Source organism: Cyrtonyx montezumae, unplaced genomic scaffold (genome assembly GCF_038088225.1).
Source record: "Cyrtonyx montezumae isolate F1298 unplaced genomic scaffold, pur_monq_1.0 scaffold_6, whole genome shotgun sequence".
Classification (NCBI taxonomy): Eukaryota; Metazoa; Chordata; class Aves; order Galliformes; family Odontophoridae; genus Cyrtonyx; species Cyrtonyx montezumae.
The window spans coordinates 13,984,386-14,003,966 of record NW_027072067.1 but is presented as its reverse complement, the minus strand read 5'-3'; the positions used below and the strand labels follow the sequence as shown (position 1 = coordinate 14,003,966).

Below are 19,581 nucleotides of genomic sequence, written 5' to 3'. Positions count from 1 at the left end.
AAACATTGCAGGGGGAAAAACTCTTCTCTCAGCTTTATACAGTCACTGTACAGAAGTAAGGCAAAACCACTTTGAGTCTTCCCTGTTCTCAGATTTGTGGTCTTTCTGTATTACTGTCAGCTTTAGATTTAGTGTGACGTGGACTTAAGTAGGAATTGTTGGATACTGTATCACCAGTGCCATGTGTAAGCAGGATTTTTGTTTCCCTTTTATTCAGTCCTGGTGTACTTGAGTTTCACTTGTTATTTATATGGCAAGGGAAAGTAAAACTTCCCGATCCAAGATAGAGAAAGCCAAGGGTAGCTGAGTGACTGAGACTTGCCTGATGGCGTGAATAAAATCCCTGCCCTCCAGAAGTCTGTTCCTCATGATTCTGGGAGGCAGAGGACTTGAATCGAATGAGGTGTGCTGCATTTCAGCTGATAAGCTTTTGTGTGTTCTGAAGAGACAGTTCCACTTTGTCCTGGCAGTGCCAAACATCCAGAACGGTTTATCAGCATGAAAACTCACAGCTTTAGACCTTGAGAAATCAGGAGTGGGGCTTCTGAGGGGCCTTAGGGAATTCTAGGGAGCTGAATTCTAGTTCACTGCTCTTACGGAAGACACCGTGTGGATGCACATGTGGTCCTAAGTCCGTCTTGCAAATGCGATTTGAGATGCAATGCAAGCAGAAGCCTTCATGTTTTCCTAGGAATTCATACTTGCTTTCTCCCATTGCTCCAGATGAGACGATTGTGCCTCCAGACGTGCCGAGCTACCTGTCCTCACAAGGGACTCTTTCTGACCGCCAGGAAGCGGTGGTCAGAGTGGATAACCCGCAGCCTAACGGCCACATCGACAGCAATGGTGAGAGCCAGGTCCTTTCTTCTGTAATGCTGTGTCTGAACTTGGTGCAAGGAGGGGAAAAACCTTTACAAAATATTTCTGTGCTTGGTACGAGTTACGATAGGTTTTCACAGTCTGATTCTCCAGCCACTGCATTTATGCAGAAGGATGCTCACTTTACAAACTACCCTCTCCCCATTTTAACTAGGCAGGCAGCTTCACAACTGCTCAGTCAGGCCGTAACTCTCCTTTGCTGTTTTTTCCTTTTTCTGAGTAGAAATAGGACTAGCAAGCCATGCAGCTGGGGCAGATGGGCGTAATCTGTAGCCAGATGGTTCGTTTGTTACAGGTATGTGTCAGACTGATGCTGGAAGGTGTCCAGATGTTGAAGCTCCCACCGTTGGCTGCAGACAGCCTAAGCTGTGTATTGGCTACAATAAAGACACTTGGAAAGCTGAAGATGTGGCTGACGGAATGCTCGTTCCAGATAAGACAGGTACAAAACTCATCAATCTGGAAAGGTATTTCGTGTTTGTACAGATCAGAAAGCCCTCCGAGTCAGACAGCAATAAGAGGAGAAATTGTTCCCTTTGCAAAAAAAAATAAATAAATAAAGCCCAGAACGATCCTCAGGTGTGAGCACAATAAATCTGCTTTCTCTGCTTGCTTTGATCCCCTCTCAGAGTTGGATAGTTTGAATGCAGGGACCCATCAGAAGGAGGCAGACTGAAGCTCGTGCTGCATCGCTCACAGCTGAGAGCTGTTTTGATTTGGGCAGATCCTAAAATGTGAGAGCCCTTTCAAAGTGAAGGCGTTACAATTCTTCGTGGTCTTTAAAGGCACTGCCACCTTCAAAGCTCAGCTTTTCTTTACTATTTGGAAAATTAAAAAAGAAATGTCTCAACGTTCAAAACTCAGAACTCCTTTCATTTTGCTGCTTTGAATCCTGCTCCTCTGTTATTCCCACTCACAGCTACACAGCATGCTGAGATCACAGCATGGTTGAGCAGTGATCCCTGTAAAGCAGCAGCACAAAAATAAGGCAGGTAAATTGGTATTTTAAGGCGGTTGTAGGAAAGTTCCAGTTTCTGTTTCTGCCCTGAGAACTCCTTTGGAGTATAAAACCTTAAAACAAAACCCCACTATTTACTGGAACTGCCTTCAGTGACAAGGATGGCTGCTGAGTTCTGACAAACACAATTTCTAATAGCCCTGAATATAAAACAGCAATGTCCGTATTGCTTACCAGGAGAGAGTGCCACTCTGCTGCGTTTCGTGTGCTTCAGTGCTGACACTGAACTCTGCATTTGTTGCTGTTTTCTCTTCCTCCTGGCAAGGCTACGGCCTGCCCGTTGTGTGCTCAGACTGCAGTGGCAGCACAGACAGCATGAACATCCACATTTATCCCGGCGAGTCGGAGTACTACGCTGAGGGCCTTCACACTCTGGGCAGTTCCTACCCCAGCGCACTGAGCAGCAAGGAACGGAGCAGGAGGAGGAGTGCGGGCACCACCAGCCTTCCTCAGCCACAGCAGTGCAACGGGATTGCCAGCAGCAAGAGGATGGAAGCTGATGGGAACCTGTACCCCAGCAACCACGACAGAATAACACCCGTGAGCACAACCAGCCCGCTGCTTGCAGACAGACACGGTACGCCGTTCCGTTTGCCTTTCTCTCGTGGCTCAAGGCTGTGAGTGACAGCGGCAGGGCTGGTTTTGGAGGAGTGGAGGCAGGCTGAGCCTCAGCTAACCACACTGCTTTTTGCCTTCCTGCAGGCTCTTCGCAATCAGGAGCGAAGCCTTCAGAGCTTAACAACCTTAACGTGGTGAGAGCTTCACCGGCAGGAGGGTCACTAAAGCAACTGAACGTGCTTCCTGAAATTCCCCCAACACTACTGGATCTGCAGAGCCAAGCAGAAGCAAAACAGGCTCTCCTGGCCAACGGCTTCGCACCCACGCCGTGCGACTCCAGCCACGCGTTGAAGCCACCCAGCAGATCAACAGACTGAGAGGACAGACTGCCACGTGCAAAGTAACAAACGTGCTATTACTATTACTACTATTTGCACAGAGTATATAGGCTACTTCTACCTCAAATCTTGAACTGATGACCTGTCAAAGGCAGAAAGCTGAGGTATGAGAAACGAGCTTGTATGGGGAGCAAACTCCTGTTCGAGCGTCGTCTGTTTGTACATAGTTTAAAACTTCCCTGTGAAGTATGAAGCATTCAAAAGTCGACTTGCATATGAAGCACATAAATGCAAGAGTTATTGTGTAAAGAGAAAAGTATTTGATACAATTGTACATAAGAGTTTTCATATATAAATATATATATATAAATATATATATATATCTTTTACAGAGGCTATTTTAATCTTTAGTGCATGGAAAACTGAGTGAAATTTTACAATTTTGGCAATACTGTTTTCAGTATCAGGTTGCTGTTAAACTTTGTGAAAGAAATAATTCTGGTGCCTTAAATGCAAAAACGGGAGTTGAAAAAGCCAGACTGTTCCAAAGGGATTGTCCTCTTCTCGACGGAAGCTCCTTTCAGTCGAGTACCAATTGGGTTACTTAGCACAAATTCTTTTCCCTCTGAGATTTATTGCACTTAACGCATTTGAACAGAGATCTGCTACTGCTGGAAATGAAGCTTATAGGAATAAGGCAAACAAGTGATGACAGATTACATAGCAACCTGATTTTTCTTTTCCCTGTTTGTGGAAGAACTTAAATTCCATCCTTTTTTGAAAGTGCATAAAAATGAGTATTTTAACCGTGCTGCGTTGGAGCGGACCACACACGGCACCAAACTGTTCAGCAACACTGCAGAGCCCCAGAACAGCCAACATGGACGTGGTGATTAGCGAGCAGTCATTCCCAACATAAATAATCTGTGCTGCAAACCATGGGGTGGTCTCATGCACTGCACCACTTCGCAGCAGAAGGCGTTGTGTGCCCAGATATGCTGTACACAGTCATTGCTTCCAGAGCCAAAGTGCAGACGCTGCCCCCCGAGCTCCTGTGCAGGAGGAGGAATCACCTCTGCCAGCTGAACACGGCTGCTAAGTGAGCAGTGCACACCTATCCCAGAGGGGGCTCAAAACCACGAGGCTGTTTTGACAGCCAAAATGAAGTCATGAAAATATCCGCTTCCAATTCATTTCTGCTGCCTCTGTGTAACAGTTCTGGGCTCTTCAGAAACATTCTCCCTCTGAAGGGAAACTGTATTTGAGGTTGAAAGTACTCCTTAAAATGCAAATGTCCTAAATATCTGTATGTGGTCTTTTAAGTTCATCCATGAATGGGGGGGGAAATTGACCCATTTTGGTGAAACAGATCTTCGTCACTTCTGAGCTCATTTTATTCATGGAAAGGCTGCTTTCTGGTGGTGTTGGTACCTGTGGATGGAGGACTCCCTTCCAGTTATTTATAATTTTGAGTTCTGCTAATATAAGGTTGCTAATTCTGGTGATGACTACTTCGGGGAAAGGTTTATTAGGGGGTTTTGTTACTTTTTTCCTTAGGAGCAACACAAATGCCAGTTCCACTGCAGCAGAACCTAGTGGAAATCTGCTTTTGCTAAGACTGTGGCTCACAACAAGCTAAGAGGGGCAGAAACACTGCAGTTGGGGTTCAGATCCATTACTCCTGTATCTGTCTGAGACCCAGCACACCTGTGGGACTGTAAGCTGCACGCTGCCCTGCAGTGGCAGTGTGCCTGGGTCGTGTCCCACCTTACCTTGAGAAGCCAACATCTCTGTCAGGAAGGATCTGCGTCTTCTGCACAGCAGCCGAAGGCGTTTCGCTGTCAGCAGTCCAACTGAGCCCGACCTTAATGAAGCAGAGCATAACTCAGCCACGTACCTGTCTGTATCGCTTTCTGACTATTGACACGTTTGCACTTTGAGACAGGTGGCTGGTGAGTGCCAAGTCTGTTCCAAGCAAAGGAAATGCATGGTAGAAAACCATACACCGAGCATATGTTTCCCTTTGCTCGTGGGAAAGGTGCACTTCAGAACCAACTGACTCAACTGACCCATTCTGGTGGCAGAAATGTCATCACCAGTGCAGATACAAAGCATATTTGCCACATTAACATTTGACAAAGATGTTTCTGAATAAAGATAACTGCCTAACGTTACAACTTCCACTAAATATGTGAATTTGCTGCTTCTAAGAGGCAATGTGAAAGAGGAAGTATTACTTTTGTGTACAAAGTTATTTATTTATTAGAAAATTTGGTACAATGTTGTACATTGAAAAACATGTAAGATATTAAAGTGTCTAACAAATGCATTGAAGTGTCTTTAATAAAGGTTCATTTATAATATTACAGCTTTTTTGTCGAGTGAGCTTTTGGGAGTTTCAGTTAAATAAAATTCTGACCCATTGCTGTACTCTTTTTCTGTCTTTCTCTGATGGAAATACAGAACTGCCAGAACATCCACCGTGAAGTCAGAGCCACAACCATACCATCAGGCACTGCCGAGCAGTGCGAGTTGCTGGCAGTCTGACTTGTGGATGGGGTGGAATTTGGGGCTGTACTTAAAGAGACAATGAAGAACTCATTCAAAACCCAATTCCAATTCCTCCAGATACAGCTGCAGTTGTGAACACCCCTGGCTTTCTCAAACCCAAACCCCTGTATGGAAATCACGGAGGCAGCGTTGGAGATATTCCCACTTTAACTAAAAGCTCCATTCAATTTCTGTATATTAAGAAGTATTACCGAAACACTGACCTGGAGTGCAGCGCAGCTTTTCTGGGAGCATCTGATAATCCCCTTAACGTGTGTACGAGTTGAAGCATTTTAAAATGGAAAAGAAAGATCCTCTAAGAAGCCAGTGCCTTTAGATTCAAGTTTTCCTATTCCAAAAGAGCATGAGCAAACACAGGTCTGCTGTTCGTTTGCTCAGACACTGCAAAACAAGCATAGAGGAGCAGCACTCATGTCACAGAACTGCCCCTGCTTTCCCCCTGCCCCATACACCATTAAGTTTGCTACAGATCTGGCTACTTTTTCTAGGTGGCAATGACAAGAACTGATTACGTAAATATTTAACAACAGGAAAACAGTGTTTGGATCTGGGGACTGAAGCATGGCTACTTTCAGCTCAAATACCCCAATATCCAACTGCAGTTCCAACCCTCTCGTCTGCGTAAAGAGCTGTAATAGAAAATACGACGTAGCTTTTAAGACTGGGTAATAAATCTCCCACCCTCCAATGCCCCTAAAACCAAGTCTGCTATGTGTAAAACTTCATAAAGGAGACAACCTTAGAAATGCTGCACTGTGCCATGGAAACTGGGAGGAGCATCCAGCCAAGATGGGACTTGGTTGAAATTCCCAATTTTAATTGAGGATTATTTTTAGGAATTACAGTCTCTGTTCTGCACAATTTACTCGCCTGCTAATGATTTTCCAAGTTTGGCACTCAGAAAACTCTGATAGCTATGTCATAGCATGACAGCACAATAAAACATCCCTCTGTAAGGAGAACAACTGAAACGTTACACGTAGAACACAGGGAGACACGCAGACTTGACTTCAGTTACCTCAAAAACATTGAGCAGATGGGCAGGAAGAGCATCCCAGGCCTCGGGGCCTGCAGTGGCTGCTGCCATGTCCCAGAGCTGACCAGCAGCCACCACAGCACGGCCCAAAGTCCCCCCCCGAAAGCCTCCATCGTGCTGATGCAGCTGGGAGCGTGCACCCGGCCCAGACCTCCCCTCACAAGCACCCTCTGTGTCTAGAAACTTCCAAGCATCACGTAGCCCAGTAAACTTAGCCAATTATTCTTTTCCCCCTCGATTCTGGTGTTGATTTTAAGTTCATAATTCCAGTCGTGCCTTTTCACCAGGCACGTCCCAGTGCCATTTGGGCCACTGCAGCTTCTTAGCACCACATCAACGCAGTGCTGCTCTGCCTGCCAGCAGCCCCCAGGAGCTCTTTGGAACCACCCCAACTCATGCACTCCCTTCTGGGCTCCGCCATTCCCAATCCCTGCTCCTCCACTGAGGGAGGAAGACCAAGAAAAGGCCAAACCACAGGTCTTTGCTGAGGCACAGCTGTAAAATAATACAACCCCGTGCTTTTACTGGAGAAATGTGAGTCTAATTAACAACGCTGCACTGGTTACCACGCAGGAATGCTTGCTGTGCACCTGTAGGTACAAACAGGAATATAAACTTTCACAAATACGGCTCAAAAATCAGAAACAAACGGATGATTGTCTCTCACAAAGAGCCCTCCCAACCTGGAATACTGTCCGTGCTGTTGGAGGGCAGCGGGCTGTAACTCTACCACAAACAGCAGAACCCTCCCTGCGTTACGAGGCAGGTGCCACTGAATTATGAACACTTGCTTTATTTCAGCTTCCCCGCTCAGCCCACGAGCTGGAGGTTTGCAAAACATTTCCCCTGCAGGAGTTCTAGTAACGCCTTTCACAGCCACCGTAATTAGCTATTTGCCCCCCAAACATCACTTTTTTTTGGCAGGACTCTCACAATGACTTCACTCATTTTCCATGCAGGAAAAATTTCATGTTTGGGAAATTGGATTATTTGAGGATTTACTTTTCGTTAACAGTGAACGTGGCGTTCAGGCTGCTTGACAGCTGCTGTGGGCACAGCCAAGGGGCTGCAGGAGGAGGAAGGCTGCACTCACGGGCGGACTCCTCCTCGGGGTCAGCAGCTTTTCAGGCCCGGTCACAGCAGCAGCTGGCGTGTCTTCTCATAGGTCCCCAAGAAGATGAACCCCCCCAGGCTGATGGCTGCCATCCGTGGGACAACACCTGCAAACAGGCTGGAGGCAAAAGGAGAGGTGGCTTCAGAGCGTGAGCGGATGCTGCGTGGTTGGCTGCAGAGGCTTTGGGAAAGAAAACCACCTCAGATGGGAAGCGTCCCATTCCCTGCCCCCCCATCCAGCCCTGCAGAGGTACGCCACGGCCAGGAGCTCCCCGACAGACACAGCAGTGCACAGGGCCAGGAGGGAGGCAGCAGGGACAGCCACGTGTTCAGCCAGGACGACTTTTGGGTGCCCGAACCCAGCAGTTCTTGGAAGTTAACAGGAAACTCATGCAAAGCCAATTACTCCACACATCTAAGCTCCTCATTGGTTTAATAACTTCAGGACAGGCCAGTGTCTCCTTCCAGAGGATTACAGGCTTCCTTTGCTGTGAGCAAGGATTCAATGGGCCCAAATCTATCCACCTTCCTCTGCTCAGTGTTGGGAGGCCTCGTGCAGCTCGGGCTGGGCTGCACAGGGACACTGCTGCCCTCAGCTCTGCACCATTCCTGGGGGTCTGTCCATGGTAGGGCTGTATGCAAACCCCAGGGAAACCAAGCAGCCCTGCTCTTTCCCCGTGCCACTGCTCACGCTGAGTCTGGGAAACCTCTGGCTGCAGTAACACTGGTTTTCACTGTAATGAGCTTTGCTAAGGAGCCTGAAGCACACAGGCAGATGGAAACATTTTATGGCTTTACTAGACAGCAATTGGTCTATTACCATAATGACAGCTTTAAAACAGAGTAATTTGTACAAGGCACGTATGGACAGAGCACTGATAGGGTAAATCCTGCAGTGCAGCACTGCTCTCGGGACACACACCATCTTTCTCCTGACGAATTAGATAGCCCTTATTACAGGAGCAATGGCAGGCATTCATTTACAGAACAGCACATTCAGCACTCAGCAAGCACCCGAACAGAAGCAGATAACCAAGTTAGCCAGGAGCTGTATCCCTGGCAGCACGCACTACTAACCACCACTTCCAAGAACCCTAGACATGCTATCCTCCACTTCATTTTCTCACCTGCCACCACAAGGTCTGCCCCCCCCAGACCCACACTTCCCCTGGGGAAAGGAGAGCTGAGCTGTGCTGCGGGCCCATCCAAGCTGGGCCCTGCTGGGCCACACGTGCCCCATCACGAAAAGCACTCAAAAAAGATAAATTTGCACTCGTTGAGCGGCTCATTCCTCCGCTGGTGGGACCGAAGAGGCACACACATCCATTTGCCTCATCTCTATTCCATCTCCTCTGCAGGGCTGTCTCTCTGGACAGAAAGGGATGTTAAATTTCTTGGCGTGGAGCAGAGGGATTTACTAGGTGCAAAACAGGAAGTTGAGCCCCGCGCTCTGGTTTTAATAAGGTGGCAATAAGCAATGCATCTTTCTGCCCCCAGAATTCCTCCTCTTCAAATACAAGATTTATTAGAGAAGTCGTAAATCACTTCATGTTACAACTGGCCAAAAAAGCCCGACATTTTTATTGTTTTTGATAAATAGATTTATAATTGGCAGCAGGCATGGCAGTCTCTGCGTTTATTTTTCCCAAGACTTGCTTCCCTTTCCTTGCAGCTGACGCAGCTTGGCCTACTTTACATTTTACTTTTTCTCCAGATCACTTATTGTTTTGATTTCAATTGAACTGCGTTCCCTTTGGTCCTAGTCCACGGGCACTATCTTTAGGCAGAGTTTAATTTTGGGTTGTTTAGAAAAGGGCACTGCTGAAACGCCCTGAAAAGAAAATGAACATCCATTTTTGTTTTCTGCTCTTGGCAGGGGGAAGGGGAAGCTTCCCCCAGCCAAAGCCCTGTCTCATTATGCCCTCCAATGCTCAGCTTCCATCAGCAGAAGACCTGAAACACATCCTCAGATGGACAGCTCCAAGAGTGAACCTGAGCTGACCATCCCTGCTGCCTGGTGGGGGCACGCAGCTGGACTGCTTCCTGGACTGAGTGTCCAGAACTTCCTGCAATTTGCTTCCAATTATTTCCCACGTGTGTAGAAAGAGGACTGAACTTTTACTACCCGTGTGAGCATGGATCAGATGCTCAGAGAAAACTATCTCCTGCAAAGCCATAACGCACACGCTGCTTCAAGCAGCAGAGTACATATGGTGCAACAGCACCCTGAAAGCATCGGCCACATCAAGGGGATTAAAAGCCTACAGAAATTACAGTGAAAAGCCCTGACTAAAGCTTCCAAAAAATACCCTTCGTTTCTCTCTCAGCTCATGGGCAGGTGGGACACAGACCCCAGCAAAGGAAGCACAGGCCAGACCTCGTGGGCTGGAGGAGCCTCCACTGGCTGCGGTTGAAACCAATATTCTGTATATTGACTTTGAGAGACCAATAAGCAGTGTGACTTGCACTCGAAGAGGGCAGGCTAACAGAAATGAAGCAGGTGTCTGCAAAATCCAATCATCATTTATACGCCTGTGACACTTTCTTCAAAAACTCTCCAAACGTTCTACAAATGCCACCAAAGGACTTTTTTTTTCACAGCATCGCTTTGAGGTCAGAAGACCAATTCTCATTGTAAAGTGAGGCAGTAAAGAGATTGAAACAACATCACCCCAGACTTCCTGTAGCAGTTAGAAGAAAGCCCAGGACAACATTTGTGCACCCTGGTGACGGCAGGAAAGCAGCTGGAGAACTGCTCTGGAGCTGCTCAGATTGTCTAAGATAATGTCTGTTTCAGGAAACCTGCAGTTTTGCCATGAGTGTTTCCATTGTGCTTCTCAATGAGATCAGCAAATATAAAGGAATAGAGGACACCTTGCAAGTGTTGTGAATGCCAGCAGGAAATTACCAGGAGAAGGAAACGACTGCCCCACAATGGACACTTAGCTCCCGTGCTGGCCTGCCCTGATGACTCCCGAGGTGATGAGATCCACACAGGTTGAGATGCCCAATGCCACAACACTGTGCATGACCACAGTCCAGATGGACTCGTAACACACACATGCACATTCACGGAGGTAAGCCCATCACAGGCTGCTTAACACAGAGCCACTTTTGGCTCAGAAGTCTGGAGCTAACCAAAGAGATGGCTCACAGGGAAATACACCCAGTAACACCATTTCAATGTCCTCCTTGGACACAGCTCCTAGCCAATGCTAAAGACCAAATGCTAGACAGGAGAGACCTTCATTCTGATGCAGGACCTGAGAGCTGCTCCCTGGCCTCACACACAGAATTTCCTGTTTTACACCATTCAAATGCAAGCAGGCCACCCTGCCCCTCCTGCCCCTCCCCAAGCACACAGGTACGCCCTTCTTCAGCACGTCCTTACCCCGACAGTCCTTGTGTCCTCCAGATGCCACCAAGGGCAGCCAGAACGTTCCCGCCAGCAGTGGTGGAACCGGTCTGCACCAAAAGAGAGGGAGACTGAAAGCTGCTGCCAGAGATGTTAAGTTATTTATTAAGCACCCAGTGCTCTGTTACTGCTACCTTACAGCAATTACAGAGGTCCTAACGACCTCCTTACCCCCGGCACAAGCAAAAGCTCATTGTCTCTGAGAATGAGGCAAAGGGCAGAAGGGAAAATGCAGACACAGAAAAAACAGAACAATCACCCCAAGGTCACAGAGCTGGCTAATTGCAGTACAGGGGCTCCAATCAGTTCTTCACTACTCTGCTCTACATCCAGCAGCTGACTGAACACAATATTAATAAAAATACATTCTTAAAGTAGCTACAAGTGACTCTGCTACTCCCTGGCTTCAGACTCAAACAGTAGCAGCCTGAAGATTAATTCAAAAACATGTGTTAAAAAAGCATGAGCAGTGTTTTGAATGGGAAAATTACCTTGAGTGAAAAGCAGAGGACAAACACCAGGACTACAGGCAATTAAATTACACGTGTGATCTAGTTAGCACGAGATGACTAATGGTCTCAGAACATCTCAAAGCACCATCATTCCCTTGCCAATGCTGACCTGGTTGCTGAGGACAGCAGCAGACAAATGAAATCTATTTCCTAGAGCTTTTTCATTAGTGCTGTCCGAAGGCAAAGAAGCTGCATCAGGAACAACACCCAGCAGTGAGAGATACGACAACACATGGTGAGCACAGATGCGCATGACTCAGCTGAGGAGGTGCATGCCATCAAGAATAAACATCCCTTTACTGAAAGACGTGAGCCATAGGGTAACAATGATCCGCAGAACCTCTAGGGTGCCTGATCTTTGCCAGTATAACAGCTCTTCACAGGGCAGGGAAAGGCTTTAGAAACTTCGTCCCACTGAAGGCTTTAAGCTATGTGGCTTGCTTAGCTCTGCTCTGGATCAGTGAGAACGAATACAAGACTTATTAGCACTTTAACTGCCCACTGAACGTACTAATCTTACAAGCCATTGTCATTCTGCCTTGGTTGGCAGAACTAAGTCATCATGATCTCTGTGGTTTAAAAACGTTGGACGAAAATCTAGTGCCAAGCCCTCCTCAAAAACCACACACAGAGAAACCATTATCAAAACAACAGAGGAATAAATCCCTGTTGGGATGTTCAATTTTGGGCATCACTGCATGAGTGTCAGCAAGCCTGGAGTCCAGCAGAACTGAAGCACCTTCTCAGACAGCTACTTTGGGAAAAGACCAGAAGAGCAATTCAAGAAACAGAACACAATTCCATTAATTCTGCATGCAGTATCTGTTCACAAAAGCAGAAATCACTGTTAAAATGCTCTGAGTTTCATTCTGTAACGACCACTGAGAAAGACTGACGCTACTCCCCCATCACCTGCATGTCTGCCAGTATTTCCCACTCTTACCTTTGCCAACATAATTCTTGTCTTTGCTACATCGAGAGGTGTGGTGACTGCAGCTGCAAATCCACCTGAGCAAATGAAAATACCAAACACAAGTGAGACATTGTTGGTTAAATACGAATGCCACACTACCTATAATTCTCACAGTTGTGGTCAACACTGCTTCATTATTAATGCCTACAGCATGTTTCCTCACGTCACAGTCCAGGTACACTTGTCAAAGGTTTGCATACAGAGTGTTTTATTCCTGTATGTTGGCTTAAGGAATAACAGTTCTGTGCTGTTAACTGCATGCTGAAGCATCCCTGCTGAGATTAGTGTCCTCTTGATTTGGATACATATGAAGAAGATGTGAAGGCTTTAACAGTATCAGACTCCAGGCAAGTCTGAAAGGAAAAGCCTTCTTACTCATTTGCAGAGAAAGCAAAATAAGCTCATCACATTGTACTCTACCTTGAGAATTAAAGCCTAAACACTCCAGTTTTAGAAAGGTAAAGAGGGAAGATGTTCTGCCTCTAAAACACAGGGACAGACTGGATCTGAACTTCAACTGTTAGACCTAGGATTCTGCTTCAAGGGAAAGAAGACAAGCCAGAATGTGGGATGGAACTCATCTCCAATGAAGAAGATCAGCTCAGTTTTGGAAAACAACAACGTGATGCTGTCTAAAGATCTTGGAAACTGTCAGAAGTCTGCTGCCACCAGTGCCATCTTCTCACAGGCATTTTTATTCTCCCTAATCACTCCCAAACTTCACCCTTGGAGCTCATTACTTTCAGTCAGAGCAGCCAGCTCAGCTGTGGCTTTCATCCCAAAAGCCAGAAATCTTAAGCTTATCCATGTGCACGTCTCACCCACAAATGTGTGTCTATTTCTCCATATTTTAACCCTGTGGCTACAGCCTGGCCTCTTGTGCTACCTAGGGACCAGATTTGCTGCTTTTTCTCCCGGGCTTTTATTCCCTTTGCCTTATTTCACCATCCTAAAATTAAACTCTGATTTCTCTCTCCCTCCCTCTGTTCACAATATTCTAAGCAAATAATTCATGCTGAGGAAGAGCCAAAGTGAAGGAAACTTTTAAAACACTGCAGCAGTAAGTGAGGAAAGAAAAGAAAGGGGGAAATAAAAGAAAGAAAGATTTGTTCTGAAATCTGTCCCTCAAGTTCCCTTTGCTTTTTTTCCTCGCTCCTCTGGAGCTTGGACAAACCCTCTATCTGCTACAGTGAGGAACAAAGTGACTCCAAAGGCTGAAGCCTACACTGTACCCAGGGAATAAGCTAAAAATAACCTATTTTTTGCTCCAAGTTTTCTGGAATGTAGAAAAATTGATCTTTCTTTTCTTGAGATGGAAAGGGAGAAAACATTTCTTCTAAAATCTGTCAAGTAATGAAAAAAAAAGTCACGTTCCCAAGTGGCTGGTGATTTTACCTGCAGCTCTCACAACCACTGCAGCTGTAACGTGTTAAAGCCCTGCTTTCTGTCAGACTGGGGCTGGCCAGCTGGCACCCTGTAATGACTTCTCACAGCTAATTAACAAACGTCCCATGACAATTCACGGTGTGCAGTAAGGCAAATGTGCAATCCCTTGGATCTCAAACAAGAATAGCAGGGAAGCTGAGTTAACGAACAGAGCAGCAGCTTCTTCTCACATAAGGTCAGTCCATCAGCTTCACTCTGCCGGAAGTTTTCTAGCAGCAATTTCTCACTAAAAAGCAGAAAAATGGGCTGCACTCAAGAAGCCAAAGCAGAAACTATAAGCAAGTTAAAGTAAATTCCAGCCCGTTCTTGGACCTTCTTGAAGGTCAAAAATCTTTTCATTGTGAGCCAATTTTTGACTAAATGACCCAAAGGTTTTGAGAGAATGATTGGGTTAGAAACTCAGTACTCATGTCAGCGATGTATTTTTAGAGTAATAAAAATAATCTCCATGGAAAATGGTGGATTTACAAGTCTGGACGTGGAAGTTCTTCCTTTGCCCACAAACCAAGATACAATTGAACAGAGAATCACATGGCTGGTGGACCTGAATCAAGCAAAGATCTCAATACAGTGTTGAGCTGTAGAGGTGATGGTAGCACTATAGTAAGACAGCGTTACTTTCCTTATTAGACCCTGTTCATTTTTTTAAGTGATCATTCCTAACAGTTTCTTATTGGCAGAAGCTTCTATCTTAGTTGACAGTGTTTAGGACAAACACAATTCATTCTGATACAACATTCCAAAACACTCTTATCTAAACAGTTTAATCTAGACTGTTTGGTTTTCATTTTTTCCCCAGCTAACATCTGGATCTTTCAGACTCCTTGGTTATTAACTTTTCAGCATTTCTTTTTCCATCACTGGGAAGTATTTGGTACAGATTTACCAATCAATTTAGAAAGACAACAGCAACAATAAAATGCTTCACAAGCACAACAAGCAGCAGGACAGCGGCTAAATTAAATGCAAGTTTGCATATGCTTCACAAAAACACAAGATTGAAATGAACGTTTGTCGGGAACAACATTTTATTGTGGGCAATAAGTCTGCCAAAATGAACACGCTTCAGCCTTAACCCTGAACACCCAGGGTAATTTTAGAGCGACCTCAACAACAGGACTGCATGGATATCTTAAAACTCCATGAGTTGCCACACATGGCTAATGTCTGCTCAAGCATCAGAAAAAATACGGTCACATTTTGTGAGGGGGAGAGGAAAGGCCCATCATCCAACCTCATGGTCCTGATCATTCTGTCTCTAGAGCTAACCAAGAGAAAAGGCACCTCCAGAGCAGCCTGGGACCAAACAAGTGGACTAACTTACCAACTGACTCATAGAGAAGGTTCCTCTTATCCCTTGCCCCTAGTAGGATCTGTCAGTGGCTTGTGCTCAGCAAGTAGGCATAAAGAAGGATTTGCACACAGGAAAAGGCTCTTGGCTTGTTAATGCTTCAAGCAGAGCAACAAACACTTCTGTTGGGAAAGTAAAAGTTCATACTACAGGAAAATTCATCACCTGTCTCCCGAGAAGTTACAATGGACACTGTATATTCACACATGTCAACTGAACAGCCTAAAATTTACCTAGTGCAGGGTGCTAAACAGAAAATCTCCCTGCTACTCACACTTTCCCACTGACCAGGTCTTGATGGAATTGCTAGAGACAGACATCCACTGTACTGAGGCCAAGCAGAGAGCAATTTACCTTTACTTGGCAATAAGAGGAAAAAGTCTTGAAGACTTCAAGATAATCCTCTAGATTTCTGCTGGCATTTCCTATCTTTCTTAGCTGTCATATGCAAATAGAAATTGAGAAGCATCAGAACAGAATGAATTACTTTATCTGAGAATAAGAAATAACCCTAGGTCCTAGAGGTAAGGAAGCAGTTCTTATCTGAAGATGTATTTGATTGATATTAGGTTAATTTTTAAGAAGTTGATTCTGGCCCTTTACCATTACAGGAATAACATCTGCCAGTGACAGAGCAAAGTGACCCCAGCAGAAGTACCAGGAGGAGAAGCACTGCTCTTCCAGAGATTGAACTGGTCTGGGTTTACGAGCATGGTCCAGGTAAACCCTGAAGGGAGATCTTGAAAACTAGTGAGAAATTTATTCAGAGCTACAGAGTTAAAGAAGCTTTCAGACACAATGCCAATCTTGTCAGAGCCAATTAGATCAAAACAGAAGTGATGGGAAGTCCCTCCTGTTAATGTACAAAAAGGTCTCATTAATGCTTTTATTATTCACTAGGCTTGCACCTATAATTCTCTGTGACTATCAAAACAGAGCACAAATTATTAATGTTAAGTCACCTTTTTTTTTCTTTTTTCTTTTTTTAACTCTGTGAGAAAAAGGAAGTGTCTTTAACAGAGGCAGTTTTCAGTCACATTAAATAGACACTCAGGTGCTCTGACAAGCAGGAGCTGCATCACTGTTGCAGGGTAATGCTTTGCTTTCCTAAAGAAGGTTAATACTCATGGGCAGAATTTTCTTGCCACCAGCCCAAATCTGTGGAAGGCACCAGAAACCCACACACATCTCTTCTGGGACAGCCTATAGTACACATCTGCCCTTGAGTTCCTCCCCAGTGCCTGCTCACATACCCACTTCTCTCGCTCCCTGACTGCTCCGAGTTTCTCCTCTCATCATCTCTCCAGAGAAAGCTGGACAAGGCCTCTGGGGATTAAATTATTAACAGATGAGACAGAGAAGATTCCAAATCTCTGATATTTATGCTCACGCCTATTACGTTTCTATAAAAAGTCCATGATCACATACATACATCTTACACATGTGTGCTCAACAAGAGTCAGGCTTCTCATTGCACTTTGGCTGAAACCACTGTTCTTTCACAGACACTGGGGATGGAATTCAATATATTGTTACTCTTTGTTTTGTCTTTGCCAAATAATCAATTACGATGTAGCTAGGAACTAACCAACACACTCAGACACATACATATGTGTGTGTGCACCATGAAGGGAAGCCAAAGAGGACCTCTCATTCAGTTTGTTTCAGCTTATTACTCTGCCCCTCAGGACCTCTAACGTATTTTTAGAAAGTATTGAATTCAAGCGAGGAACACAGGAGAAAAGCACGTCTGTGTGATTTCTCTAACCCACAACTACCACGGTGGCATTTGATAGCATCTCTGCGTCTAAAAGCTGGATTTTGGATAATCTTCTCCATTGGAGGTTTATAATGTGATGATTTAAACTCCTTCAGATGCATAAATACATCCTATTTTCTTCACAGGGTACTGGTGGCATTTCAATTTTTGCTTTGGGTGGGAAAAGAAGGGATAAAATGTTTGGTCTGGTTTTTCTTCCCCCCCATTTGAAGCTGTAAGTAGGTAGTTAATCGTTTTTGATGTGGAATATAAACTTCAGAAAGCAGGAAATTATTTTTCCACCTCCTCCATTCAGGGCTAAATATTTTCAGTGAAATAGAATGGACGCAGTCCTGGTTCAGACCAATGCAGATCCTGCCTGTTACGTGTCCACACAGGGAGGGAACGAAAGGTAAGGTTCTGAGCCAAAGCCAGTTTCATCTCATGAATTTTGAAGCAGATTTTCAAAGGACACGACAGACTGTTGGTGAAAAGGGAAGAACAGAGAAAGAAAGAACAAGGAAGGAAAATGAGGCTGGAGGAACTGAAGCTGCAAGGTCAACCCACAGAATATATCATCACCGGTTTCATCGTCATCTACAAAATGGGACTCTGGTTCTGCCAAGATTCCTGCTTTGGGAATAGAGCGTATGAACTGCCTCATCTGAACGAGAACCTGGGACTCTGTACTGCTTCAGGACCCTGTGTCCCCTTGAGCATGAAGGGTCGGGTCGCCCAGTGCACGCTAAGGATAACAAAGTGCCTGTGCATGACTGCACCTCTGGAAGCTCCTTCTGCATACTTCTACTGGAAAGTGAGCAGAAACCAACCATCCATCAAACAGAAACAAGTTCAAGCACAAGTGGCCAGAATCAAGACACATACGGAAGGAAACAGAGGCACTGGGCTAGGTTTCCAACTGAGGCACCAAATTGGACTTCAGGAAATTACTCCACAAAGCCTAGGGTAAATCAGATAACCTTTCCAGCTCTGTGAACGTGCCTGAACACAGTTTTTGTATCAATCTGACTGTAAAGAAATCAGCAGAGCTAAATTAATGATCTCCTATCACACCTGCAGACACCCAGATTGCATTTTAAAGCATTTTTAGTCTGATAGCTTTGTTTGGTTTGAAAACAAAAATGAACCATCTGCTTCAACTGCTCTCTTTTTGTTTGTGCTGATTAAGTCAGTGTAAAACCCAAAAGCGGAGCAAATTCTAAGCAGAATAAAAACTCTGCACATCAAATAGACATAGAAAATACAGCTGGACCCACAACAGATCACCCCCTCTGACCCAAAATGGAATCAATCCTACCTAAACCATTCCCCTCACTGCCTGTGTGCCTGACCTTTTAAACTGAGCACTCTTGCAGCCATCAACCCTCTTCTCAGCTCTGTCATTGCAGTGCCTACCGAAAGGAAGCCTCAGCCTCTGCTGGACTTCTGTTGCTATTAATACTTCAATTCCCATAAAAGAGTTTATTTTTAAAAATTACACACAACGTAATGGCTCTGATTTTACAAGTCATCAAAGAATAAACTTTGCTTTTGATAATCTCTATTTCAAGAAACGCTATCATTTCTGTTCAGACAGGATTTATTTTTTCCACATATTCTGTTACTGGTTTGGAATCTCAAAACGTATTTTAATTCCTTGGGGAAAAGCTCTGGCTATCCACCTCTGAACTACTGATGTGTTTTTCTATTAAGACAGTTAAGTCTCTCCTCCCTCAAACTTGTCAGCTATACTTGATGAGTCATTAATTGATTTTTAGTTTTTTTTTTAATAACGGCAAGTAGTCTAAAATCAAGCAAGAAGCCTACTGAAGAATTCAATTAACTTCTGGCTTGTTTGGTAATAAATAGTGCAGCATTGTATTCTGCCACTCTTTATTCTTGTTCTAGTGTCTGGAGATTGCCCAGATGTTTTGTCCTCCGTTTTTTTTGCTGCGGAAGGCTTTTGCCTCCGGGCTGTGCAGGGCTAGCCTCTGCTCTCCTGACTCCAGTTAATCTACATGGCTGTCAGAGCTGTCACATGAATGGTGAATCATGGCCTCTCACTGCAATCACTTAAAGCCCTGGGGAAGTGCTCAGAGCAGACAGCTGCACAAACCCGCACCCAAGCGAAGTTTCTCCTGGATGAGGACTTTACAAATCAACTTGGAAATAATCGCAAAGCCTGACTGACAGGCCCCTGGATTTTAAATAACAGAAATTTGTCAAAAACAAATTGGTTGTCTTTCAAACAGACACCCTGTTTGAGTCTGACTTTTTTTTCCCCTCCTTCTCTTTGCTAACTTTCCTACTTCCAAATAACAACTGGATCCGTTCTCTTCTAAACAAACTTGAATTACAAAGGAATGTTGTTCTGCTATACTTAATAGATTTGCACATTTTTCCCTTTCTTCTTTAGTCTTTCCCAGTATAACATATAATCCTTTGCACCTGCAAAAGCTCCACAGACTGCTGACTGCCAAGAATCCACCACGTGACCCTGCTTCCATGACCAGAGATCCTGTGTTTAAAGAGAAAGGAAAATAAAAAGTTATTAAATGTTTGAATCTATCTGATCCCCATGCGAGTTAGCTCTGAGGATGGGAACATAAGTG

The 19,581-nt window shown here is 45.0% G+C and overlaps 2 protein-coding genes across 3 annotated transcripts in view; one reads left to right on the top strand and one right to left on the bottom strand.

Moving 5' to 3' along the window:
- LRIG1 (leucine rich repeats and immunoglobulin like domains 1) overlaps positions 1-3,877 on the top strand; it is a 76,032-nt gene extending 72,155 nt beyond the window's left edge. Inside the window, 4 exon segments of the mRNA XM_065749544.1 lie at positions 724-846; positions 1,175-1,321; positions 2,163-2,474; positions 2,600-3,877. Of these exon segments, the coding sequence (XP_065605616.1) occupies positions 724-846; positions 1,175-1,321; positions 2,163-2,474; positions 2,600-2,832 (815 nt within the window). The 3' untranslated portion in view covers positions 2,833-3,877.
- A 1,943-nt stretch (positions 3,878-5,820) lies between these two features.
- The window catches only part of SLC25A26 (solute carrier family 25 member 26), an 81,113-nt gene continuing 67,352 nt past the window's right edge, over positions 5,821-19,581 (bottom strand). For both annotated transcript variants that reach the window (XM_065749574.1, XM_065749575.1), the window contains 4 exons: positions 19,418-19,487; positions 12,384-12,448; positions 10,905-10,978; positions 5,821-7,631 (listed from right to left, as the gene is read on the bottom strand). In XM_065749574.1, coding sequence (XP_065605646.1) covers positions 7,535-7,631; positions 10,905-10,978; positions 12,384-12,448; positions 19,418-19,487 — 306 coding nt within the window. In that variant the 3' untranslated portion in view covers positions 5,821-7,534. The remainder of the gene's footprint in view (positions 7,632-10,904; positions 10,979-12,383; positions 12,449-19,417; positions 19,488-19,581) is intronic.